The sequence below is a fragment of the Pogoniulus pusillus genome, chromosome 4 (genome assembly GCF_015220805.1).
Source record: "Pogoniulus pusillus isolate bPogPus1 chromosome 4, bPogPus1.pri, whole genome shotgun sequence".
NCBI classification, from domain to species: Eukaryota; Metazoa; Chordata; class Aves; order Piciformes; family Lybiidae; genus Pogoniulus; species Pogoniulus pusillus.
Window position 1 is genome coordinate 3948641 of NC_087267.1, and position 27049 is coordinate 3975689.

The 27049-nt window shown below is 42.2% G+C and overlaps 2 protein-coding genes and 1 long non-coding RNA gene across 3 annotated transcripts in view; 2 read left to right on the top strand and 1 right to left on the bottom strand.

The window, feature by feature from the left end:
• Window positions 1–16998, top strand: part of ATP6AP1 (ATPase H+ transporting accessory protein 1) — a 53769-nt gene extending 36771 nt beyond the window's left edge. The window contains exons 7-10 of the mRNA XM_064142006.1: window positions 3804–4045; window positions 4989–5042; window positions 10256–10493; window positions 15760–16998. Coding sequence (XP_063998076.1) covers window positions 3804–4045; window positions 4989–5042; window positions 10256–10493; window positions 15760–15969 — 744 coding nt within the window. The 3' untranslated portion in view covers window positions 15970–16998. The remainder of the gene's footprint in view (window positions 1–3803; window positions 4046–4988; window positions 5043–10255; window positions 10494–15759) is intronic.
• On the bottom strand, window positions 7684–17353 carry LOC135174652 (uncharacterized). The gene is made up of 3 exons (XR_010302046.1): window positions 17267–17353; window positions 15735–16053; window positions 7684–8869 (listed from the first exon to the last, which is right to left on the bottom strand). It is a non-coding gene; the product is annotated as an uncharacterized LOC135174652 (long non-coding RNA).
• Window positions 17354–17435: 82 nt separating this feature from the next.
• The window catches only part of SLC13A1 (solute carrier family 13 member 1), a 53016-nt gene continuing 43402 nt past the window's right edge, over window positions 17436–27049 (top strand). The window contains exon 1 of the mRNA XM_064142007.1: window positions 17436–17816. Within this exon, the coding sequence (XP_063998077.1) occupies window positions 17648–17816 (169 nt within the window). The 5' untranslated portion in view covers window positions 17436–17647. The remainder of the gene's footprint in view (window positions 17817–27049) is intronic.

A 27049-nucleotide genomic window follows, 5' to 3' on the forward strand; every position in this document is an offset into this window, starting at 1 on the left:
CCTCTGCTCCACTCTTACAAGACCACCTGTATTACTGCTTCCAGTTCTGGAGCCCTCAGAAAAAAACATAGAACTGTTTCCAGAGGTCCAGAGGAGGGCCACAAAAATTATCAGAAGGCTGGAACATTTTTTTGGAGACAAGCTGAGAGGGGTTGTTCTGCCTGGAGAAGTTACAAGGCAGATCTTGTAGCAGCCTTCCATTACCTAAAGAGAGCCTACAAGAGTGCTGGAAAGGGACTTTTTGCAAGGGCTTGTTGTGATAGGACAGGGGCTTATGGCTTAAATTGAAAGAGGGAAGATCTAGATTACATAAAAGGAAGTTCTTTGCTGTGAGGGTGGTGAGGCATTGGAACAGGTTGCCCAGAGAAGCTGTAGACACCTCATCCATGGATGTGTTTAAGACCAGACTAGCCAAGGCCTTTGAGCAACATGGTCCAGTGTTGGCTTGTGGCAGTCTAGTGGAATATGTCTCTACCCATGGCAAGTAGTTGGAACTATGTGATCTTTGAGGTCCCTTTCAACCCAAACCATTCTGTGATTAATGCTGCCACTGTGGATTGTTCCTAAAGATATGTTTTGATTTACAAAAATTCAGTGCAACTACAACCCATTTCTCAAAAGAAGTGTCTTGTCATTTATAGTCTAGCATGAAATACACAGCACCAAGAGAATGGTTTTATTTCAGCAAGCTCATGTTTAGTTCAGCAACACGAGAGGGAGAAAATGTGCCTAAACCAGAAAGGCAGGCATATCTCAGGGCATCTCTCAGCTTCCCACTGCAGGCCAGGTGGAAGGAGCAACTTCCAGAGATCTTCCTTGCAGCCTCAAGACTAAAGTTTCTTGTATGGATAATGCTGTCAGATTTCAAATGTGGTAAATGACCTCACCCACAGGCAACTCAGCAGAATGCATCTCCAGGCTGAAAGGATGACTATATAGACTGGTAAGTGTTTGGAGGCCAGTGCTCCAGACAGCTGATACTTCCAGACTTCCATTTAGTGTAGTCATCCTGTTTGTCTGTAGCTATTCAAGAAAGGACTTAACTGGGCTGCACATGTCAGCATGTCCATGGCAGCTTTTATTTTCAGACACAAATATGACAGAAACAAAGCCCACTTTTAGAAATGTTCCTTGCAGGCTCTTAGGCGTAGATAATCTGTTCAAAAAGATTCAATCATGGGAAACAAGAGGATTTCTTAGTCACTGGCATCCCTTCTTCACAGGCAAATGCTCTTTCTGTTCATAAGCTTTTTCAGAGATGAAATGGGATATTTATGTGAGAGCCTCGCAACAAAGTGCTGGCAACAGAGCAGCAGAAATGGAGCTATAGTCTTGTGATTATAGTCTAATAGCTTTCCTTTTATTTTAAGATACTTAAACCTACTCCCTTAAGTTAGCCCAATCACAGGCTCCAGTGCAGCATTGTTTTCAGCTATTAGCAGGTGGGTTTTAAAGCCCTCTTTAGCTGATATGTGAGGCCCACATACTGCAGTCAATTGTTAGACAGGATATAATTTAGATTTCATCTCTTCCACTCAGTTTGAAATCAAATGATTAGGTTTCAAGGAAGCCTAAGGGAAGATGAAAAGTTTTATACCAGAAGTTGAATATTTTCTTTTGTTGTACATTCTTCCTTTAAAGAAAATGGTATTCTTTTAAGATAATGCATGTTCTGATGTGTTTGAAAAGGCTCTAACCTGAATGAAAAAGAAATTCATAAAGTATGCATGTATGGGAGAGGAAGATTGCAATCTTCATGTGAGATGTTAGTCAAAGGTTTTTAACTCAGCTCATTCTGCTTTGCTCATAGAATGAGATCTCTGCAAAGATGCATTGTGACTAACAGGTGGCCCACAGCATTTAACGGGCAGCAGTTAAGGTGACAGATTATAAAGCGATGTTGTAGCCTTTGTTCCAGCCTGGAAAATGGCTCTTACCTGTTTTTAAACCCATTAAAAGTGGTTTCAGGCAGTACCTCCACATAAATATAGTTCTGGTAACCCCTGTGATGCCTCTCATTTCTTGCATCCTGAAGTTATCCAAGGGTAGAGGCCACTTGTAGAATACAAAGTTGCAAAGCTGATATGAGTCTTGAAAATAAAGGGAATAGCCCAGATACAGACTAGGAAATTATGAGTAAGATACAACAGGATTAAGCTGTCGTTTGATCAGGTCATCTAGTTTTTACCATTGATATTAAAAGGTTGGTTTGCCCAGGGATGTGGTTGAGTCACCATCACTGGGAGTGTTCAAGAAAAGACTGGATGAGGCACTTGGTGCCATGGTCCAGTTGACTGGCTAGGGCTAGGGGATAGGTTGGACTGGATGATCTTGGAGGTCTCTTCCAACCTGGTTGATTCTATGATTCTATGAAGTTTATCAGGAGCACATTTGTAAAAAGGCATTACCTACTCACATGAATTCTTGGAAACCTTCTAAAAGAAATATGCATATATATAGTAAAGTGTGGAGTTTCATCATGTCAGTCAAATGAGCATCATTTTTCCAGATGCTGTTGGAAGAATCCAAGTATAACACTCTGTAGTTAAGTAGTGTCTTTTCATGCCCATTAAAATAAGGAGAGCAAAAAGTGGCTTTGCTGTTAAGAAGAGTGGTCACTGAACTGGCAAGTTGAAGGGTTTTTGTGATTTTGTCACAGAAGAAAGAAGTTAATTTTGTTCAGTACATTCCTCTGTTTAAAAAGAAAGGAAGGAAAGGAAGGAAAGGAAGGAAGGGAAGGAAGGGAAGGAAGGGAAGGAAGGGAAGGGAGGAAGGGAGGAAGGGAGGAAGGGAGGAAGGAAGGAAGGAAGGAAGGAAGGAAGGAAGGAAGGAAGGAAGGAAGGAAGGAAGGAAGGAAGGAAGGAAGGAAGGAAGGAAGGAAGGAAGGAAGGAAGGAAGGAAGGAAGGAAGGAAGGAAGGAAGGAAGGAAGGAAGGAAGGAAGGAAGGAAGGAAGGAAGGAAGGAAGGAAGGAAGGAAGGAAGGAAGGAAGGAAGGAAGGAAGGAAGGAAGGAAGGAAGGAAGGAAGGAAGGAAGGAAGGAAGGAAGGAAGGAAGGAAAGAAAATGGGCTCCCCAGTTCAAGAGAGACAGGGATCTGCTGGAGAGACTCCCATGGAGAGTTAGTTAGGGGACTTGAGTATCTCCCCTAGGAAGAGAGACTGAGAGACCTGGGACTGTTTAATCTTGATCAGAGAAGACTAAGAGGGGATCTGATCAGTGTCTCCAAATACCTGCGAGGTGGGTGTCAAGTGGAGGGGGCCAATCGCCTTTCGGTGGTCCATAGTGATAAGACAATGGATACAAGCAAACATAGAAGGTTTCACCTCAGCATGAAGAGAAACTTCTTCGCAGTGGAACAGGCTGCCCAGAGAGGTTGTGCAGCCTCCTCTGGAGGCTTTCAAGACCCACCTGGATGAATTCCTATGTGCACTACCTGAAGGGATTCTGCTTCTGGCAGGGAGGTTGTGCTTGATGGTCTCTGGAGATCCCTTCCAATCTTTAACATTCTGCAATTCTATGGTTCTGGGATTCTGCCTGTTAGCACTGATGTATCCTGCTGTCTTAAGACATCATCAACACTATGGGTTTATGTTCATTTACCTAAGGTCACTGATGCTTGTTTTTGTGTGTGGACACCTGACCATGGGAATCGAGGTTAACACCACCGTAGCGCCAATTAAATTGAACACAGTAATAGATACTGAGGTTTTAAGAAAGGTAGATGGTACAGAATGGTGAAGGTTTGTGCTCAGTTGAGAGTCTCTCTTGCAAAGGAGATGAATTGTGAATGTGTTGTTATTCCAGATTTCTAGAAGAACTGATGTGGTGTGGGAATTGGGACGACAGTTGATGGCCACTGAGGAAGAAGAGAGTTTATCGTATCCTCCTCTGAATGTAACCACTGGAAATGCCTCATGCATCCTTTTCTATGCGACAAATTTCAGCCTCAAAGCCAATAATTCAGTTTTTATTGATTTGACAAATGTAACATTTGTAACCCAGAATGTGGATGTTTCTTCCTCTGAATGCTCAGACATCAACACAGTGTGAGTAACACAAGGAATTTCATATCATAATGTATGCGACTCTGAAAGCTAATCAGAAATGGTGCAATGCCAAGTGATACTAATTTAATTTTCTTCTTCTAAAGGACCAAAATAAAATAACAACAAACAAAACCAAAACCAAATTGAATGTCCTTAGAAGAAGGATTGAGTAAATATAAAAAAACCTGTTTGGATGCAGCCTCTTATTTTCAGTTTTCCCCTCTTCCATTCCTTACTTCTGTGACTGTTTATATTTGGTCCAAACAGGTTTCCCTGTGCCCAATCTTACAACTATAGAAATCTCCACTGGCATTAATGTGATCACCATTTCATAGTAATAGAATCATAGAATCAACCAGATCAGAAAAGACCTCCAAGATCATCCAGTCCAACCTTGCACCCAGCCCTAGCCAGGCAACTAGACCATGGCACTAAGTGCCTCATTCAGTCTTCTCTTGAACACCTCCAGGGACGGTGCCTCCTCCACCTCCCTGGGCAGCCCATTCCAATGCCAATCACTCTCTCTGCCAACAACTTCCTCCTAACATCCAGCCTGTGCTTCCCCTGGCACAACTTGAGACTGTGTCCCCTTGTTCTCTTGCTGGTTGCCTGGCAGAAGAGGCTAACCCCCACCTGGCTACAGCCTCCCTTCAGGTACTTGTAGACAGCAATGAGGTCAAAATATTGCCAGTTACTAGGTACTAATTCAGCTGGAAGTACATTAATGCAACATGATCTCTGTTTTCCTTTGCTTTGAAACACCTGCTCTTGGGTAAAAAATAAAATCCAGAAATATTTTGTCATATTTTTCTGTGTACTGAACCTTTGCTATCTGACTTTTGTAATTGCCTATTGATTTAGAATATTCCCTCCGACTGAAATGTCACAATGATCTAATTAAAGCTGACTACTCTAACATTAACAATCTGTTTCTTATTCTTAGACTGTCATTAAGATACACAGAGCCTGTGAATGGAATCAGCAGCCTAGAGATAAGGTAAGTTATGATTTGTTCTTAAATAGATCTTTGTGATGTACAAAGCCTCTTTGTAAATTAGGAGAGGAAAAAGGAAAAAAGAGGAGGAGTTAAGTAAATATATTCTTGAAATGAAAGTAAATCATCTGCTCTCCTGTTATTCAGGAGAGCAGCAGTCCAGTCTCTAGACAGACAATATATGCATATGCTCAGGTAAAGTTATGCAAAACTGGGGTAGGCAAAGAATTGTGCTGTAAGGATCTGGTAGATGCAACACCCTGTTTTGCTGATAGGATCCCATCAGGAGCCTGTCTTAGGGAACTCTAACTGTGATTTGTAAACAGTTCTAGGGACAGGTGAAATCAGCTTGCATGACCAAGGTTGTATCCAGTCCCACTGTGGATTACTGGTGTACTCTGTCACACTCTGGGCTGTCCAGGGAGGTTGTGGAGTCTCCCACTCTGGAGATATTCAGCAACCGTCTGGACGTGTTCCAGTGTGATCTGCTCTAAGTGATCCTGCTCTGGCAGGGTGGTTGGACGATGATCTTTCCAGGTCCCTTCCAGCCCCTGGCATTCTGTGATTCTGTTATCTAGCTTGTGGTTAATGAGCTGCAAGACCTTGTAATTTTTCTGCTCCACAGCTGGTAACAGGACCACACTTCTCCCACCATGACAAGAGAAAACCCAGGAAATTGAAAGATTTTACATGAAAAAGGCAGAGGGGGAACTTGGAACTGTTTCTCTCACTGGTGGATTCTATGGATGTGGAAAGCATCTGCTACTCTTTGAGGGCTGCCATACAGCTGCTGGTCCACACACAGTCCTTTCCTCATCAGCAAGAACAGCAGTTTAAAATTATATTCTTAAGCTCTGGCAAAGAATGCTTTATTTTTTCATTTAAGTACCTCAATTAGCTGCTTGAATTTATTTAGGAAGCACCTGGGCCGTGGAACTTGCACTGAATTAAAGTTGTGTATAGCAGAAGATGAACTGGATATTTGCTTGGGTAGTAGAAAGATTAATTACTTTTGCTGTCTAAAAAGATGTTTTGAATAAGGGAAACTGAAATAAGGAGAGGAAGCTTAAAGTAATAATGTAGGAGACAGCTTGATCAGTGTTTTGGAAGGAGAGTAAAAGATGCTAGTGGCATCAAGATGATAGGCACCAATGAACAAATACTCTTCTTTCTAGTGAGATAGAAGGACATTTTACATTTAGGTAAAAAGACTCCATGAAGGACTTCTTCTAAAGATCAAGTGATATGTTTGGAGTTGTATTTGGCGTGCACAGAGATACTTGCAGTCATCAGCGGTGGCTATGATAGATGGCAGCAAAAGAAAATTGCTTTGTTAATGAATATCTTCCCTCTCTTAGGGAATACTGCTGTCAATATAGCATTTTTAGTTTTTTGGCTGTTGTAGTTAGATGCAGCTAACTACAATACATACAAAATGCAGATAGGATCCTTAAGAATTATCCTTGGTGATAGTCAAGCATTTATTGGCTACAAACCTGTAAATTCACAGAGGAGCATGCATTTCCCTCAGCACCATGGGGATTAAGGATTTCCAATTTCCTTGGATCCTGTACCAAAAGTACTAGTCTCAAACAAAGACTCTGCCCAAGTTGTGTCTCTACTTTTACTTCAAGTCACTTTCTCTGTGGCTACCTTGGTGCTTCTGTCTGCTGCTTGCTCTGCTTGTCTCGCTCTCCTACAGACAGAGCAACCAAACCAGTGCTGCGGATTCCCACTCTGTGTTTTTGCTCATAGTAGTGCAAGTCTTAGCTACTTTCCTGTGATCTCTTTCTGTATGAATGAATCTGGTTGCTTTCTACATTTGTCTTGACTGTGACTATCCCCAGCATAATACCCTGCTTTCTAGCAAAAATTACAGCTTCAAGAAAATAATATGAATCATGGAGCACTTGAAAATCCCATGGTGTATGACACTGTGCTCCAAAACTAGCTACCAAGTTAATTGATAGAGCTGAGAGGGGTTGTTTTCTCTAATGTAGTCAATGGATTTCACTCAACTCTACAACAGCAAACTGCAAACTTTAGAATGTTCCTATAAATGCTTTGGCAGCTGAAACGTTTATCTTAGATTTTAGACTTAAGAAGACCAAATGTGATGTGGGTACATGCATATGGGCTTAATGAGAATTATTCAGATTTATATTTAGCAGTCTGTTTGTTAAAATCTTATCATTTTAATTAATTATTGGAAGAAAACTTTAGTGTAGTCATGAAACATCTGAAGAGAAGAAACACGAAGCAGCTTTGCAGACAGACTGACTGTAAATTAAAGGAGAGCATCAGTACAAAAGTTCAATGGTTCATGTTTTCTCTCTTAGTCTGAAATACTTCTTTTACATCCTTTGAGCCTGTTGTAGTAAAAGTGGAAGTACTCACAAAGTTTCTCTTGACCTGTGCTTCTTCTGGAATAAAAAGCTAAAAGCTGAAATGCATAAACAGCCTTTGAAACTGGCTAAGAAACTCAGGCTCCACAAGAGGTGAGAATTTTAAAAGGGAATAGGTGAATTCCTGACTGCTGCCATGGATGGTGAGCAATTGAAGTAGCTTCAGCTGGCAGAGTTTTGGAGGAGAGTTTAATTTATTGCTTTTGGCCAGTTGTGATCCAGGCTTTTAATAGGCCAGGTGTGATCCAGGTTCTTAATAGGCCTTCAGGGCATTTAGACACAAAGATGTCTAAATTGATTCTTTTTTAGTGTGTGACACAGGTGCTTAGCAATGAGAAATAGAATAGAGGAAGAAGTTGGGAGTTGACTTCCAAGGTAGTCATTGGCCAGGCATTCAACTGTGCTGTTGATTGTGGGAGGTAGAGAATGATTGCTTCTGTATTAACTTTTAATCTCATTTCTTCACTTACTAAGCTGTTTTCATTTCAACCCACAAGTTTCCTCATTTCTTCTTTCTGTTCTTCCCACCTTGTCTTGTTGATGACAGGGACTGAGCAAGTGGCCACATGAGTGCTTGACTGCTGCCTGGCATCCACAACTCAAAAGTGTTTGTAAGAGAAAACTTTCTAATAAAGACACACATGGTGCTGTTTTCTGTTGGATTATCTCCTGATTATGAGACAGTTGTAACTTCAGGATTGTTATCTATGTAGTACATTGCATGGCATATAATGCAAACAGAGAGATATACTCAGCAGAATCAGCACAGTCCATCGATCTTTTCATGACTCAGCAACACTTTATTCACCTTGTTTATCTCAGCATGTTTAATGTCAAGAGCTTCTAAAACCCATGGAAATACATTTTAAACTCTGTTTTCCCTTCTGGTTAACTTTGATTACACTTCCTGTTCTAGATGACTCCTGGCTTAGACCCAGGCCTGCATTTCTTTTCCCTGTAAGGGTCATTTAGTTTGGTGTGAGGGATCGTCTCTTCAAGCCATAGAGCCACACCAGAGAGGACCACATTCAAACAGATGAATTGTTTGTCAACAAAAGAGGCTTTAACTTCATCAGCATGAGCTGGATCTAGAGCCTGCCCTTACCACCACTATTCTACTGACTCATGCTAAGCAGCTAGATATATCCCACCTCCTACTAACAGCTGTGATAGCTCATCCTGTGCAAACAGATGCTGTTCTTCTTTTCTAGCACAAGCAGTAGTTCCATTCATTCTCCTGCAGTTGCCACTGAGATGTGAGATGTTAGGGAGCAGTTGTAGAATGTTTCTGATTGTGATAATTTTAGAGAAGTGAAGTAAGCAGCACAGGTAGGAGCAGTGGGCAGTAGCTTGCTGGAAGAAGCATCATCTCAGCTTTCTCAGTAGCTGAAGGCATCCAGATGTTCAAGCACCTGTCTGTCTTCTCTAGGAAAGAGTGTCAGAGTGGGTGGAAGTGCAAAGCATTAGTATTTTCTCCGCTTAAATTGATAAGTACTTTACTGTTGTTGCCCTTAGCAGGTATAGAACAGAATTGATCCAAGAACCACATTTTAGAGACGTTTAGCTAACAGCTGTGTTTCTCTTTGAGTCTTTTCAAACAGTAGCAATTTCTCATAACTTCCTTATCAGGAGCATCTCTCCTTGTAATGATTAGACATGAGATTGTCATCAGTAACAGGTCATGACATTTGGAGTTCATCCAGATATCTGACACAAAAGGAGCCTAGCCTGTGACCAGAAATCATTATGCCACAATACATAAAGTACATATTGTCTGTGAGAAACCTTCCTTCCTGTATTGGCTCTGATGTTTAATAGCACACAGCAGTTCCTGTAAAAGCCAAAGTACCTTCGTTCTTGTAAATAAAAATACGTATCTCTCTTCCTCTTATCATTTCCAATACAGTGCTCATTCTAACTATTCATCTAAGAAAATACTAAACCAAATGAAATAGTTCTATTGATTGTTGTCATTTTATCATTGGGATTTTTTTGTGTGTGTTTTGGTTGGTTGCTTGCTTGCTTTGGTTTGGGTTTGGTGTTTTGTGTTTGGATTTTTGTTTTAATTTAATGAATTATAGTTGTGTCAGGTATTAGTTAAATGTCTATATACTATCAGTTGTTTGGAAAAATGCTAAGGATTATGAAGTTAGCCTGGTTTAACTAGTTCACTAATTAGATTTTTCATTCTAATTGATCTGCAAATAACATTTTAGTCTTTGGTGCAGAGCGATGATACTGTTCTCTTGGAAGTCACTTTAGACTGAACTCACAAGAACAGCCATAAAAAAATTAAGACTCATGCTTACTGCTTTTCTTATCTTCTCAGCAAAAGTACAGAGCACACTCAGCACCTGTGCTTGGCACAGATACCTGAGTGAACTGCTCTGTCATAGAATCATAGAGCCAACCAGGTTGGAAGAGACCTCCAAGATCATCCAGTCCAACCTAGCACCCAGCCCTATCCAGTCAACCAGACCATGGCACCAAGTGCCTCATCCAGGCTTTTCATGAAGACCCCCAGGGACGGTGCCTCCACCACGTCCCTGGGCAGCCCATTCCAATGCCAATCACTCTCTCTGGTTGTAGCCAGGTGGGGGTTGGTCTCTTCTGCCAGGCAACCAGCAACAGAACAAGGGGACACAGTCTCAAGTGCCATGGTCTAGTTGACTGGCTAGGGCTGGGTGCTAGGTTGGACTGAATGATCCTGGAGGTCTCTTCCAACCTGGTTGATTCTATGATTCTATGATCAAATGAATATTAACATTTTTTCTTGTTATTTTGACTTCCCCCCTATTGTTGTCTTCCTAGGTTTTTAATGTCCAACGAGTTCTATGGAGGCTCAGCCAGAAACTGGTCTACTTTACATTTAGTTGAAATCGTACAGGATGAAGAAAAGTTTGCTAACTTTAGCGTTTCTGCCATCTCTGCACCTGCAGAGTATTCATTTCATTGCCAGCTGGTGGGAACAAGCAATCTCTATCCTGCAAGGTTGATTCCATCCAACGATGAGGCAAAAAACTGGGAAGTTTTCATTTCCAGTTTGCAAGTGAGTACACTTTGCCAATTCCAAGAACTATTACTTGATATTGTAGGTGCTGAATGACACACATTCACAATTCCCTTACTTTCACTTCAGCCTGAGGGAAAATATAAAGGTATCGAATCATAGAATCAACCAGGTTGGAAGAGACCTCCAAGAGCATCCAGTCCAACCTAGCACCCAGCCCTAGCCAATCAACCAGACCATGGCACTAAGTGCCTCAGCCAGGCTTTGCTTGAACACCCCCAGGGACGGTGACTCCACCACCTCCCTGGGCAGCCCATTCCAATGGGAAATCACTCTCTCTGTGAAGAACTTCTTCCTAATATCCAGCCTATACCTACCCTGGCACAACTTGAGACTGTGTCCCCTTGTTCTATTGCTGGTTACCTGGGAGAAGAGGCCACCCCCCACTTGGCTACAATGCCCCTTCAGGTAGTTGTAGACAGTAATAAGATCACCCCTGAGCCTCCTCTTCTCCAGGCTAAACAGGCCCAGCTCCCTCAACCTCTCCTCATAGGATTTGTGCTCCAGGCCCCTCACCAGCCTTGTTGCCCTTCTCTGGACATGTTCCAGCACCTCAACATCCCTCTTGAATTGAGAAGCCCAGAAGTGGACACAGTACTCAAGGTGTGGTCTGACCAGTGCTGAGTACAGGGGCAGAATAACCTCCCTTGTCCTACTGGCCACACTGTTCCTGATACAGGCCAGGATGCCATTGGCTCTCTTGGCCACCTGGGCACACTGCTGGCTCATCTTCAGCTTACTATCCACCAGTACCCCCAGGTTCCTTTCCTCCTGGCTGTTTTCCAGCCACTCAATCCCCAGCCTATAGCGCTGCTTGGGGAAAAGCTGTTCCCCCTAGGTGAGCTATGCAATAAAAAGGGGCAAAAAACGATGGCAGTTGTTGAGCAGTAAGAACGTGAAAGCTCAGCTCTGAAAAACAAAAAAACCTCTGAGGTTGTGCACAAAAAAGAAAAAACAATGCACCCAAATGTGCTTAATCAGGCAAAGAATGTCTGAGTCCCTGTGCCTGTTTAATGAATTGGGCTGCTATTGGCAACGTGATCCTCTTAGGTGGGTGGCTTTATGCTACTTGCTCTGCTTTTGTCTGATTTCTTTGCACTTTGTTTACCTAGGAAAATACAGCTTAGTATGGTTACTGGTTTTAGTGGCATAGAATGTCTGTACTTCTACAGAGAGAAACAAAGCCAGGTGCAATTAGATTTAATTAAAGGTTTGCCATGGACTTCATTTGGAAGCAATAATAGAGCCCATATTGACCTGGCATAGATTTTGTGTGTATTTAATGCTGTAGTACAGAGTAGATAGGTGAGGTGGAGATGATTGTACATTTATTATTGTGAGCATTGGTTTTGACTTGAAGACAGAACTGCTGGTGTGCTTCTCCAAAACAACCAAACAAATCACAGAATCAATCAGGTTGGAAAAGACACAGGCCACACCTTGAGTGCTGTGTCCAGTTCTGGGCCCCTCAATTCAAGAAAGATGTTGAGGTGCTGGAAGGTGTCCAGAGATGGGCAACAAACCTGGTGTGGGGCCTGGAACACAAACCCTATGAGGAGAGGCTGAGGGAGCTGGGGGTGTGCAGCCTGGAGAGGAGGAGGCTCAGGGGGGACCTTTTATTGCTGTCTACAACTACCTGAAGGGAGGCTGTAGCCAGGTGGGGGTTGGCCTCTTCTCCCAGGCAAGCAGCAATAGAACAAGGGGGGACAGTCTCAAGTTGTGCTGGTGGAAGTGCAGGCTGGATGTTACACATCCAGTACAGGAGGAAGTTCTTCCCAGAGAGAGTGATTGGCATTGGAATGGGCTGCCCAGGGAGGTGGTGGAGGCACCGTCCCTGGAGGTGTTCAAGCAAAGCCTGGATGAGGCACTTAGTGCCATGGTCTGGTTGACTGGATGGGGCTGGATGCTAGGTTGGACTGGATGATGTTTGAGGTCTCTTCCAACCTGGTTGATTCTAGGAAATTCTAAGACTTTGTCAAAGGATGAGAAAACTCCAGTTCAAAAAACATTTAAAACAATAATGGTAAATGCAGACCAGTGTAACCAAGACAAATGACACTGGCCCAAGCACTAAAATGAAAACTTCCAGAGTACAGAGACCTCTATCCAAAATGGGTCTACATTCACTAAAAAAAAACCAAACCAAACAAAAAAAAAATCAGAAAACCACATGTAAGTGTTTTTAACTTTTCTGTAGGTAGAAATACTGCTAGGAATCACATTTTTCTTTCCTACTTAGAATATAACACTCCCACAGAAACGAACAATAAAAGAACCCTAAATATACTTCATCTCCCATCTGAGATTAGACATAGCATTTTAAGAATGCACAATTAAAGCTTTCTCCTTGAAGATGTAGTACACAAAATCCTACTTTAAAAACAAAACAAAACAAAAAAACAACAACCAAAACCCCACAACAAAAAGAAGCAAAAAACTCCCCAAAAACCCAAACAAACTCAAACAAAAAGCAAAGAACCACAGTAGGATTGACATTATAAAATGGAGTATTTCTGGCTCTACATCAGAAAGGGTAAAGTCTTTCTAAACTGTGTATTAACTGAAGTGCTTCAGAGAGTTCTTGTAAATGTGGTAACAAGTTGGAATTGTTTTCCAGGATTTCAATCCATTTTTTGAACACGAATGACATGAATCACAGCCTGCTTCTGCTTTTATTGTAAAGAAGTCTTTCAGATGACATTTCACGACTCTTATTCACATTCTTATCTGTGGTCAAAGTGGTGGCTTAACAAGCAAAGGCTTTGGTAATCACCTGTACTCTCTAAAACTGTGCAAACAGTTATCCAACCTAAAAGCTTATTTTCCCTAATCCTGCTTAATTCAGAAGTCTGACTGTCTGTAATGAAAACAGGCAGTCTTTGCAAGTTAGCTACCATGACCTGACCTGGGAGGATTCATTGAAGAGGCTTAGAAAAGCTTGAACTGCTAAAACTGCCTTCCCCTTCCCAGAACCTAAATTGCCCTTGGTTCTGCATATGCTAATAGTTGTGTTAAGCAGCATTCTGGAAGGTATAGTCATTGATTTTCACCCACATATTCTGCACACATTAACTTTAGATGCCAGAGCTGTGAATAAACTGAAACCCAGAGTGCATGCAAGCCACAAACTGGTTTCTTCACTGTTTGTACTAACATCCTTCCTAAGAAGTGCAAACTCTTTTATTACCACAGAGTTTTCCATTTAATGTATTGTAAAGCATAGAGTAATCCTGAAGTGGGAACGTAGAAAAGTAGAGATACATGACCTGCTTCCTTGCTTATTACCTGGTTATGGGAGAGGCTTAAATAAAAGAATACTTTCAAAGTTCTATGCAATAATATTTTCTAGAAAACAGTCTGTTTTAAGGTCTTGTTTCTTTACTGGTGAGTTTATGATGTTTGGTGCTTTCCCTACATATTGCAAAGGCTGTGTAAATACATAGGAATTACAGTATTCATTTTCTTTAGAAAATCACTTCAGAAACACTCAAAAAAACAAGATAACAGTAATTATTTTGTTTACTTCTAACAGCTACTGGCCAGTAGGTCAAGGGAGGTTATTCTTCCCCTCTACTCAGCACTGGTCAGGCCACACTTTGAGTGCTGTGTCCAGTTCTGGGCCCCTCAATTCAAGAGAGATGTTGAGGTGCTGGAATGTGTCCAGAGAAGGGCAACAAAGGTGGTGAGGGGCCTGGAACACAACCCTATGAGGAGAGGCTGAGGGAGCTGGGGTTGTTTAAGCCTGGAAAAGAAGAGGCTCAGGGGTGACCTCATTGCTGTCTACAACTACCTGAAGGGAGGTTGTAGCCAGGTGGGGGGTGGCCTCTTCTCCCAGGGAAACAGCAATAGAACAAGGGGACACAGTCTCAGTTGTGCCAGGGGAGGTCTAGGCTGGATGTTAGGAGGAAGTTCTTCCCAGAGAGAGTGATTGGCATTGGAATGGGCTGCCCAGGGAGGTGGTGGAGACACCATCCCTGGAGGTGTTCAAGCAAAGCCTGGCTGAGGCACTTAGTGCCATGGTCTGGTTGACTGGCTAGGGCTGGGTGCTAGGTTGGACTGGCTGCTCTTGGAGGTCTCTTCCAAATTGGTTGATTCTATGATTCTACACACCCTTCCTTCTGAAGGCATCAGTGCTTATGTCATTAGCATGTGTGTAGAAGGGTGGACGTTGTCCCTTTTCTCATAGATTTCTGATGCTTTGGGTGTGAGAAACACTTTAGAAAGCTGTTCTCAAAGTCATTCGGTTTGCTGATACCATTTGCAAAATCAGCAGCTAAGCAGAGAACAGATCCCCACATTAGTTGATTTTTCTGAAGAAAATAATATGATAGGAGTTCAGTCAGTGGCTGGCTTCAAGAATCCAGTCAAAGGAGAGGTACTACAGGTTTTTCTAACTACTGGAAAAGTTTATATGGGTTTCATAGACAGATCCCACATCTCAACAAAGAAAGCCCTCTATCTTATTTTGAGTGTCTGATGACTAAGGAGGGACAAAAGCTCTCAAAACTGTTTTCTCCTTGAAATTTCACTCACACTCAGTCAAAAATACCATTTTATTACATGCATTTTAAAGTAGATTTGAGGAGTACTGCTTGTCAAGGATCTATTAGTTAAATATCTCAGGGCATTTCAACAAATCTCATGGCCAGGGAAGGAGACTTTAACTCTCATGTCCAAGTGCTTCTAATTTCATGTTTCTTAAGTGGTCATGGTTCTTAAGTGGTTTCTTAAGTTGTGCTGGGGGAGGTATAGGCTGGATGCTAGGAGGGAGTTCTTCCCAGAGAGAGTGATTTGCCATTGGAATGGGCTGCCCAGGGAGGTGGTGGAGGCACTGTCTCTGGAAGTGTTCAAGAAAAGCCTGGCTGAGGCACTTAGTGCCATGGTCTAGTTGACTGGCTAGGGCTGGGGGATAGGTTGGACTGGATGATCTTGGAGGTCTCTTCCAACCTGGTTGATTCTGTGATTCATTGAATAACACTGATCACATGTCCATCCATCCCCCCCACCTTTTTTTTCCTTCTAAAAGTAGCATGAATTTATGACATAGGAAATCTGATTCTTCCCAAACAAACAAATTCTGAGTCTTTATTTGGGTGAAAATTGCTATATAGAGGTTTTGATTCCCATTCTTTAAAAATAGGTAGACTACAGGTGCATCTTTTCTAACGACTGCTTCTATCCTGCAAGTAGGGCCTCCACTCCATACTTAATAGCACTCACCTGTTTGCCTTTCTTCATTTTTCAGATTCAAGGCTTTAATGTTGAAAACAACCAATTTTCCTATGCAAGTGACTGTACAGGTTTCTTCACTCCTGGAATCTGGATGGGCTTGGTGACGTCTATCATTTTACTGTGGATCCTGTCCTATGGAATCCATATGATCATGCAGCTCACAACAAACAGCAGATTTGATGATCCTAAAGGTCCAGCTCTGTCAGTTCCTCAGACAGAATAGCCATGTTAATGCCTAGTGATTAATGCTGCTGTGACTTTTCCTCATTTGATATTTATGTCTATTTCTACTTCATAGCATTGTAACCTGGAAAGATATCATACAGAAAGAGATAATCAAACTACATTAAAAAAATATCCTTCTGCTTGACATAATAATTCTGCTTGTTATTACCATCACTTATTAACTGCTATCTGTCTTCAGATAGCTGTTAAGAGAGAGCCTGTAGAGATATCACTCTTTCTGGCCATTAGAAAGAACATGATAAACTGCCTTCAGGTTATATATTATTAGGAAAGAAAGGATATTATGACAGAGGTAAATAAGGAAGATAAAGTAAGTTATTTGATAACAAAGTGCTTGTCTCTCTAAAAAGACTCTTTAGTACGTGTGTGATGTTGATACTGCAAGAAGACTGAACTGCCTCATGTCATTTTTTCTCCTGAGAAAACCAATGGAAAATGTACAGAGCCAGTAAAGTATAAGCCACTAAATATATGGTCTTGAAGAGTCTTTCCAAATACATCACTCTGCCCAGGTGCAGTATCACAGGTGAGAATAGGTGGCCTGAGGTTTTACTTCCCTCTAATATTATTTTATGCTAGTGAAAATTATGTTAAGCAACTCTAATTCTTGTGTTTGCTTTAGCCATGGACAGCTGACAGAGTTACTAAGCAAGATAGGTCCTTGTCCAACCTGATTACAAACTTTTGTTTGGTGTCATGGTAAGGAATGCAACTTTTCAAGCTCATAACCTACTATGTTTCAATGTGCCAGTGCAGACAACATCTTAACAGACACAAGGAAATTTTCTTAGCATCTCTCCAAGTGTCATTGGAGCAGTTATGAAGTTTGCATTTAGAAAAAGGGAGGGGTAAAAAAAGACATCACATAAAGTCATTAGAAGCACTGTGCCACTGTACTGTGAAGGTCTGAGCATGTTTATGGTCCTCTCAATGATTCCAGAAGCCTGAAAACAGTGTGTGCTGAATTCTTCTGCAATTAATAAAGACACTTCATATTTGTTCTTTCTTCTGCAGTGCTTCATGATGACTCTAGTAATAGCTAAAGAACAAAGATATATAATTTTGACAAAATTACATCTGTCACATGGGAAACATTCTGACTTCTCTGATTTTGATCCATAATACAAGACAATGATGCAGAGGAAAGACAGTTAGCATCACTTATTTAACAGTAGTTTCTACACATTATTCCTGGATGTCATTTTTGTTATGCAGTCAAAGAGGTTAATTAAATGCTGTCTGAAACTATTCCTCCCAAATCATTCAGTCCTTACCTGGAAAACAGTAAGAAAGCTGTCATCTAACTGGCAGAAGTGACTCCTTGTCCTGCTAGGTCATAAATCCTGCCAGGCCAGTTTAACCCTTGCTCTCCTCCTCCTGTTGGAGTTTCAGGGTGGAGTTGAATGAACAAAAAATAGAGGCCTTGAGGGCTAGGGGCTTAGCACCAGGTGGCAGGTGTCTTGTGCTACCCCTCAAGGTGCCTCCTGGCACGAACTTTTGAATTCATTGGCCAGAACAGCAATGCTAGTGCCTATTGGCCAGTTGCATTTCCAAAAGGATGTATTTAAGGGGGGGGTGATTTAGAAACTGCCTTTCTGCACTGACCCTCCACCAGCACCTCATTCACTGCTCGTTGACTGGGAATCACATTGGCCATGTGTTTGCAGTTAGCACTAGCAGCACAGCAGCAGCAACTCGGTTCTTCTCTCCTTCCCTCTGCCTGGAATATTTTGCATTTTACCCCAGGATCATTACCGTGGATTTTGGAAGCATCTTTGTACAGGAAGCTTTCTCAAGGACCAAAGCATCGTGCTAGAGCTAATGGTAAGACTCCATAAGCCTAGTCAGATTTTTCTTGGGTTTGCAATCCTATTTTTCCAAGTTCTCATTGTTTGTTTAATTCTCTGTTTATAAATACTCTTTGTGCAACTGCTTCCTGTCTACTGACAATCCAAAGGCTCTCAGGGAAGTTTTTTTCCACAATTTTTAATATTAATAAAAAATAATATATTATGAATTCACAACAGCCTATTGACTCCTCTGCTGTAATATTTTTCCCAGCTGTTTCTGAAAATTCCAAAGAATGCTTCCATTTGATGTACACAAGAGCACTGTGTTAGAAAGGCACATTTTCTGTGCAAAAATTACTTGCTAGGTGAGACATCTGGACTTATTAATTCTCCCTTCACAGCAAGTTAGGTGAATGTGGCAATTGAAAACTGACATAATAAATACATGACAGCTAGAAGAGAGGAAAACAGCTCTTAGTCTGGTTTAGAGAAGACAGCTATCTTATGACTTCTATCTAGGCTCAGTAAAAAATACTGTGAAAATTTGGAACATGTTTTGTTCAACAGTGGTGATATAGAAGAATTGAATAACAGCTTTACAAGGGCACCGAGCTCAGGATCCTATATCCAGCTGATGAACGAATGTGGTGAGCATAGAGCAGTGCTTCCTGCAGGTATTCTTCCATTCTTAACCATCTAAATTGACTTCTTTAGCCAGAGTTGTTCATAACTCTGGACATAATTATAGTCCAGGAATTTATCCAGCTTTCTCTTGAGCCTGTGGACTCTCTTAGAGCTCACAATATCCTGACTGTAGTGTGGCACTGGAGGTATCTGTACTTTCTCTTCTCTTGCTTGATTGAGCTGTGCTCTGGAGAAGAGGAGGAAGAAGCAGAATTTCATATAGGTTGTACCATGGCAAAGAGATAAGCCTGTTTCAGAAGAGCTCAGATTGGAAGAGAAGTTGGAAGAAATGTTTGTTGGATTAGCTCTTCACCAACTCAGTAAAACTGATTCCATCTGAAGTGGGCCAGACTGGGCTGTCTGATGAGTTTGATATTGCACATTCCAGGGTGAAGGAGAAGGAATTTTTTGATAGAAAAGAAAATGAAAATTCTCTTTCCTCCTACCTTCTCTCACAGCAGTGATTTTATAAATGGTTTGGCAAGCAGGGCCTGTGGGAGCACACAGTCTATTTCGACAGTGAGTTTGGATATGCATGTGATGGGAAGCTGAAGCCATGTGCTGTAGACCTTGATAGGCTGCAATTGTTTTTGTGAGGTCCATGATAGAAAAGACAGCAGAATAGGAAGTGAACTTCCCATGTCCCTAGCTGTTCCGTGGGCCAGGTGGACTGTAACCTGGGGGCAATGGCCAGGTTGTCTTAGAAGAGGTTCAAATGCTCTCTGTTCACATGTGGTGAATTGACTTTGGCTCACTGGCAGAATCCCACCCAGATGCCATGGCCTCTTCTCACAGAAGCCAGCCCTGCTGCCAGTACTTGGACATCCAATACACTACCTGAGGGAGCTATGTGTGCTGCTGGAGTCCCTATCCCATCTTGAACTCCTGCGACTGCACATCATGGTGACCTATGGCTGGAGAAAACACAACGGGTCACTGATTTCAGCAGAGCTGGATTCCTTCTTTAGCAGAGCCCTTAAAGAGGGCTGAGCCTTCAGAAACTCTATCTATCAAGGTATTGTACCTGCTTGTGTTTGTTTACCTTTCTGAACAAAGCTAGAAACCTGTCAAGTGCCTTTCAGTTCTGTGTACTTCTGATTTCACAATTAGCTTAATCATAGGTGCACTTGTTAAAACATGCCTGCTCTAGGAGCTGTTCCAGAGTATTAGTTCTGTCTGAAAGGTGTGAGACTTTACAACTTTCCCTAGAGCTCAGTACCAACTCTTTTGAGTCCTAGCTCATTCTTCTTCCAAGGATGAAGAATGTTAAGACAGATGGAGGAGATGATGGAAAGAGCATCAGTTTGAAAAGTCAAAGGAAGACTCAATGAAATAATTGGGCCCTCCCTTCCTTCTGAGTGACTGGCAATTAAGATGTAAATCTGAATCAGCTGGATTGTTAGGCAGTGTGCAGGCATTAGAGTGTGCAGGCACTAGAGTGTTCAGGCATTAAAAGCCTCTGTAATTATTGCAGCATAAAATGGAAACAAGCAGGGAAAATTAGAGATGCTGAAAACAAGGAATGATCACAAAAAGCTAAGTCCTAAAATAATCAGATCCAAGAAGCCTGAAGGCTGGATACTGGTCACTGTTGGCAAAAACCTAGGATGATGATGTTTGTTGGGGCAAGTGGCAGTCACTGAACAAGAAGATGAGACAATCCACATAAGATGGGCAGTGACTGTTTCTTGCAGACTGTTTTTAATGTTGCATCCTGTGGCCAGCTGCCAGACACCCACTCAGATGTTCTCTCACTGCTGCTATTGCTGTCCCACAGGACAGGGGGAGAAAATAAGATGGAGAAACTTGTGGGTCAAGATACAGACAGGAACATCACACACCTGTTACTATCATGGGCAGACTTATGGAAGATTACTTTATTTCTAATTAAAATAGCTGGGATAATGAGAAACAAAACTAAAATTAAAAGAATACTTTCAGTTTGCTCTAATGCCAAAAAAATCCTGTAGTGTCTAGTGTCTTCTAGCAAAAGAACCTGCAAACTGAAGCAAGTTTTGTTCCTGGATAGGGTGGATTAGTCTGTTCCCTATCAAAACTTAATGCTAAATAAAAAGAGCTGTTTCATCAGACCCAGATTTCTAAAGGCTTAAAAAGTATTGAAGTACAAGGAGGGGGGGAAGGAACAGAGATCTTGCCAAGGGGTGGTTCCTTAAGTCAGTAGCCTCTCACTTCCACAACGTGGGACAGTATCCTTCATAGCCTTCCTACCTGTGTGGGTGGAAGGGAGGCTTATGACAGTGACTGAAAGCAAGAGCAAAGCATCTGCTGTTATGCTCCACAAATGAAGTGGCTTCCATATCTTCACCATAACTTTCTGCATGTCTCCAGTTTGAACACGGGTTTGCTGCTCCAGGTTGGCTGGATTTCAGTATAAGTCCCAGACCTGGTATGTTCTTGATTTTATTGTGGTTCAACTTAGTTTTAGACTGGGTTATGTAGCATTCATTACTGCCATGATAGAAGATAGTTTACTGAATGATCACACATTTTCTGCTTTGCAAATGATGATGTGAGTGTTCGTTGGAAGACTGGGAAATCCATTTTGAGTTTGTCTTAGTACTTCTTTATATTGTAGAGATATAATGTAAAATGACTTTCTTTAGCTAATGGTAGCTGTGCAAAAAAAGTTTGCAACACAAACTACATCCTCTCTTAAGTCCCATCAATCTTCCATGAAGCTACTTTTGGAAAGTAAGTTAACAGCTTTCTGCTGTAGCATTTGAAATGGGATTTTGCCTATCATGTTTATTCTGCATAACTATGAGTGTATATGGTTAGCAGAGTGATACATTTAGCTATGTATCAGATAACTTTTGCTGATGGCATGAACTGAAATATTACCACCCCTACCTGCCCTTTCTGTATACAGAAATATTACCACCCCTACCTGCCCTTTCTGCATACACTGTACTTCAGCCATTCACTAAGTTCACGCTGCTGTGCTCTCTTTTCCAGCTGAGGATGCAGTACAGCAGAATTTGTAATAGAATAGCTGAGATTTAGTCTGGAGGTGAGGAGAAAGTTCTTCACTGAGAGAGTCATTGGACACTGGAATGGGCTGCCCGGGGAGGTGGTGGAGTCGCCGTCCCTGGGGCAGTTCAAGGCAAGGTTGGATGTGGCACTTGGTGCCATGGTCTGGCCTTGAGCTCTGTGGTAAAGGGTTGGACTTGATGATCTGTGAGGTCTCTTCCAATCCTGATGATACTGTGATACTGTGAAATGCAGGTGTTTATCTGGGTCTGTCATTCCTGATGCTGTGTAATAAAACTCTGGCAGAGAAGCAAAGTGGGGAAGGATTTTTATTATTGCTATCAAAAGGGGAAAACAAAGCATGCAAACATCCGTTTGTCTTGTCAGGGTTAAAGCCCACGTTGCTCTTAGCCTGAAAGACAAGACTGGCTTCACTTTAGGCACTGAGTTTCCTGTCTCTGCATGCCTGAACACAGTTTAGCTAGTAACCTATGTCAGAGCAAGCTCAGGGGTGTTCTGTAACATATCCTGCTACAAAGACCCTTAAAGACTGTCCATGGAAGAAGATACCTAAAGACCTAGAGACCACCAAGATCTAGCTGTGGTGGCCTTCTCTAAAGCTGGGTGGGGTTTTTTTTCAGATTGAAATTGAAAAGAGAAGTCCCAGGCCTTTTATGGCCTCAATCCTTCTCTTTAGTGAAAAAGAAGAAAAGCAAATGTGAAATTGCACTTCTGAGTTGCCACTAGAGTCCTTGTTTGGAAAAGCAAAGATAGCAGCAAAGTTCCCTGCCACTGCCTATGAGAGTGTGCACATCTGTGTGATCTGAGCTGTCTTGGAAGACTGCTCAAACCTTCAACTTTCTTTCCCAGAACCACTTATTGGGGCTGTCTGAGAACTAGGGCAGGAGCTACTGCTTTGGCTGCCCTCCAGAAACTCTGGAAGAAAGTGGGAGAAGGGAACCCTACAGCTGTACCACTTTTATCTTGTGTACAAAGTGACAGAATTGACCCCCAGAATGTTTGAAACAAGCAGTTGAATTCTGAATGGAAAAATATGAGGTTCATCCTATCTTATCATAACTAGCTACTATTACAAAATAGATAATTTTCTTTGGCTTGTAGAGCATTCAGGGATGTGTAGTTACAAAACAGGAGTGGAGCACTTGCATCAGCTTTCACTGATTTACAGTTTCACCCATTGAAAAAGGCTTGAAATCTCCATGCTCAATCTCCTCTTCAGATATGATGATTCCAGTTTTTCCATCAGAATAGGTTCAAATAACAGTTTGAGTGGACAATTTTCCCATTAAAACAAAACAAATCATGATTAAAACTTATTGAAACGTATTCTAGCAGTCAAACAGAACTGTTTTGTTTTGAGGCCAGAATTTAGACCTTAGTGGCTTAGTGCTACTAATTTCTGTGGTCTGATATATCTAACAAATACCTAAATATGGAGAAATTAAGGGAGGGTGGTTGCTTTTCTTTTTTTTTTCCCTTAAATTTCAAAAAAATATGTTTTATTTGATGTATCAGTTTGCTCATGACATCATTTGAACCCATTTCTGCTGTCATTGCTTTTATAGCACTTTGAAGTTCGAAGAAGCAGAAAGGGTTTAACTGGTTTATCTGTTGTTGGACTGAGCATGTTTCTGTCAACAGATAAATGAGCTGGAGATCAACAGTCAGTTTTTGTAATGGTAATATCTGAAACCCTTCCCTGGTGTCTAAGAGTTTGGAAAGAGGTAGGGTTCTTCCTAATGAGAGTGGAGTGGCTGCCTGCTGTTTGTTATGAAACTCTTGGTTAACACTGGAGCTACTTGCTCTTCCCACTTTACCTTGTCAGAAAGGTGAAGGACTTCTTCACTAGGCTCATTATTTTCATCTAGAATAGCCAAAGGTTTCACTTCAAAGACTCAGTAAGATTTCATGTTATTCATTAAGTAAAACTGGCACCATTTCTGATAAACAGTATCTCTGATGCAAACCCAGGGCTGGGTTTAGTGTCTGTACAATGGAACTCATGTTCTAAAAGCTGCTTGTGATGAGGCCTTGTTGTATCTGGAAATTACATAGTGATCAAAATTATAGCTCATACTGTAATGCACTGGGCCTCCTATCTCTGTCTACAACTACCTGAAGGGGCATTGTAGCCAGGTGGGGGTTGGCCTCTTCTCCCAGGTAACCAGCAATAGAACAAGGGGACACAGTCTCAAGTTGTGCCAGGGGAGGTATAGGCTGGATGTTAGGAAGAAGTTCTTCACAGAGAGAGTGATTTGCCATTGGAATGGGCTGCCCAGGGAGGTGGTGGAGGCACCGTCCCTGGGGGTCTTCAAGAAAAGACTGGATGAGGCACTCAGTGCCATGGTCTGGTTGACTGGCTAGGGCTGGGTGATAGGTTGGACTCGATGATCTTGGAGGTCTCTTCCAACCTGGTTGATTCTATGATTCTATTCTATGATCTCAAAGTGTCAACATAGAGCTTCAAGTGCAATACAGCTGTGCTCCAGCTCTGTTCATGCTTTGTAGGAAAGGAGGTCTAATAGACACTTGCAGCAGATGAGATGATGTCTATTATTAGTGTTCAAAGTGAAAACATTTCATTCTTTTCATTATATGTTATTGCTTTACTATATTTGGAAAGGGAATGATCTTTTTCCTTTGAACACTGAAGTCCAGTGTTAAACAATTACCTATTAGATACTTCTGTTGAGGAACTTAGTAACCTTTCTTTACTGGTGGTGATGTAGTAGTAGTAGTAATTTCATACCAGAAAGGGTCTTCAAATCAAAATATATTAGTGGGAATTGCTTCATGGGTATGGAAAGACTGCAACTTTTTGGCAGAATGTAGCTTCTGTCAAGTGTGGTACAGCATGGTGTGAAAATGTCTGTTAAGTAAGGGTGTATCTGAGATGACACTAGTTATAATCATAGAATCATAGAATCAACCAGGTTGGAAGAGACCTCCAAGGTCATCCAGCCCAACCTATCTCTACAGCAATAGAATCATAGAATAGTTTAGGTTGGAAGGGACCATAATAGGCCATACAGTTTGGCCAAGACATTAAAATCAGCAGTTTTCCTCCAAATCCATACGTATTAATGTAAAGATCTTTTAGATCCATGTCTCTGCAGTGGGATGTTCCAGAAATACCCCTGTGACAGTGCCTCTCACCAGTGCAGCTTCCAGCCACAGCCACCAGGTCTGCTGATCTCAAGTGCAGTCTCACTTGACTTTGCTTAGCTTGTTCAATTGCAGGCATAGTGGCTAGGACTGGAGGTCATGAGTCACTACATTTTCCAAAGTTCAGGTTTTCTAAGCTCACCAAAAGCATAAGCAACCCAGAACTTCAAGTGGTTCAAAGATATTTTAGCCCAAAAGCTGAAAGGATCAACATTTAAGGGCTAAATCTTCAGTCCTCTTCTGATGAAAAGTGCCATACTTGCTCGCATCTAGATAAGTTAAAATTAGACATTATAAAATGGAGGAATGTAATAAAATCCATCTTGTATGCAGCAGCTCTAGAATGAGATTAGAAGACCCACACAGGATATGAGACTTTTGTATAAATCTGTTAAGTGCTGCAAAAGTTTTAATTAGAAACCTGTACAGAAGATGAAATCCTTCTCTTCTTCCCAGTTCCCTTCCTGTGGAGAATAATGCAAAAATAAAGAAATGGGGGAAAATAAAAGCTGTTTTAAAATGTCAAGAATGTTTCTGTCACCACAAACTTCGTTCATCAGGAATGTGTATGCTGTGAAAAACAACACAGCCCTATGAGGAGAGGCTGAGGGAGCTGGGGGTGTGCAGCCTGCAGAAGAGGAGGCTCAGGGGGGACCTCATTGCTGTCTACAACTACCTGAAGGGAGGTTGTAGCCAGGCGAGGGGTGGCCTCTTCTCTCAGGCAAGGGGACACAGTCTCAAGTTGTGCCAGGGGAGATCTAGGCTGGATGTTAGGACCAAGTTGTTCACAGAGAGAGTGATTGGCATTGGAATGGGCTGCCCAGGGAGGTGGTGGAGTCAACATCCCTGGAGGTGTTCAAGCAAAGACTGGATGAGGCACTTAGTGCCATGGTCTGGTTGACTGGCTAGGGCTGGGTGCTAGGTTGGACTGGATGATCTTGGAGGTCTCTTCCAACCTGATTGATTCTCTGAAAGATTCTATGCAAACAGGTTTTTCTCTGAGTGAAGCATTTATTCTGAGGAAGGATTTGTCTGTGCTGAAAAAGCGAACACTACTTTATTTGTTCTCTGAATACAGACTCCAAGGGAGACTCTGCAGTCTCAGACTGCTTCCAGTGCTCCCATTCACTTGCACTTAATGTGTCAGGCAGGGAAAATAACATGTGCTGTGATGTTTAGATCTACCCCCTTGCAGATCCTGGGCTGCCTTGCCTTGTGTCTTTTTGCCTTTTATGAAGTAGGGAAGAAAGGTGTTCTTCTCTCCTTCCTTTCTGTCCTTGCAAGCAACAGGCACAACAACAGTACCTCTGATCTCCTGAATGCAGAGTGTTTCTGAAAGGCACACCAGGCAGCACTATCCCTCTTCTCAAAAAAACACCCCTGACACATGGTCTCATTTTCCCTCTACCAGGCAGAAGTAGTTTGGCAGCTGAATACTGAGTCTTCTGTTACTTCTGTTACTTTCCCCTCAATTCAAGAGAGACGCTGAGGTGCTGGAATGTGTCCAGAGAAGGGCAACAAAGCTGGTGAGGGGCCTGGAACACAAACCCTATGAGGAGAGGCTGAGGGAGCTGGGGGTGTGCAGCCTGCAGAAGAGGAGGCTCAGGGGTGACCTCATTGCTGTCTACAACTACCTGAAGGGACATTGTAGCCAGGTGGGGGTTGGTCTCTTCTCCCAGGCAACCAGCAATAGAACAAGGGGACACAGTCTCAAATTGTGCTGGGGAAAGTATAGGCTGGATGTTAGGAGGAAGTTGTTGGCAGAGAGAGTGATTGGCATTGGAATGGGCTGCCTAGGGAGGTGGTGGAGTCACCGTCCCTGGAGGTGTTCAAGCAAAGACTGGATAAGGCACTTGGTGCCATGGCCTAATTGACTGGCTAGGGCTGGGTGCTAGGTTGGACTGGATGATCTTGGAGGTCTCTTCCAACCTGGTTGATTCTATGATTCATCCTTTTTCTACATGGCACTATGCTGCCTACCTGCATATCTGACTTGAAGCTTTGCTTAGGTTGAAGCTTACTTTGCTTCCTCTTTTCTTCATGTTTTCAATGTTTGCTAATGAACAGCAGAAGCGAGGGTGACCTCACCTGATTTGGAAATACTATGAAGCCTGAACCACCAGAATGTCCCCCTTTTGCCCACACACAAGGCTGTACCTTCCAGCTGGTCCTTCCTGTTAGGTGACCCAGTTGCTTGCAGCTGAGCTCAGTGCTTAAAAGCATTTGATAATGCAATGTCTGAGAGCTGCACAAGTACCATTTGTGGTCCTTTGCAGAGGGAGAAGCTGCTTATTTGTTTAGGAAATAGAGGCTATAATGTTTAACTTGGACTGTTTAAGTCACTGCCATGGCAACTGGCTCTGAGAGAAAAAAGTAAGGCTTCATTAGACCACATAACAGCTTGAA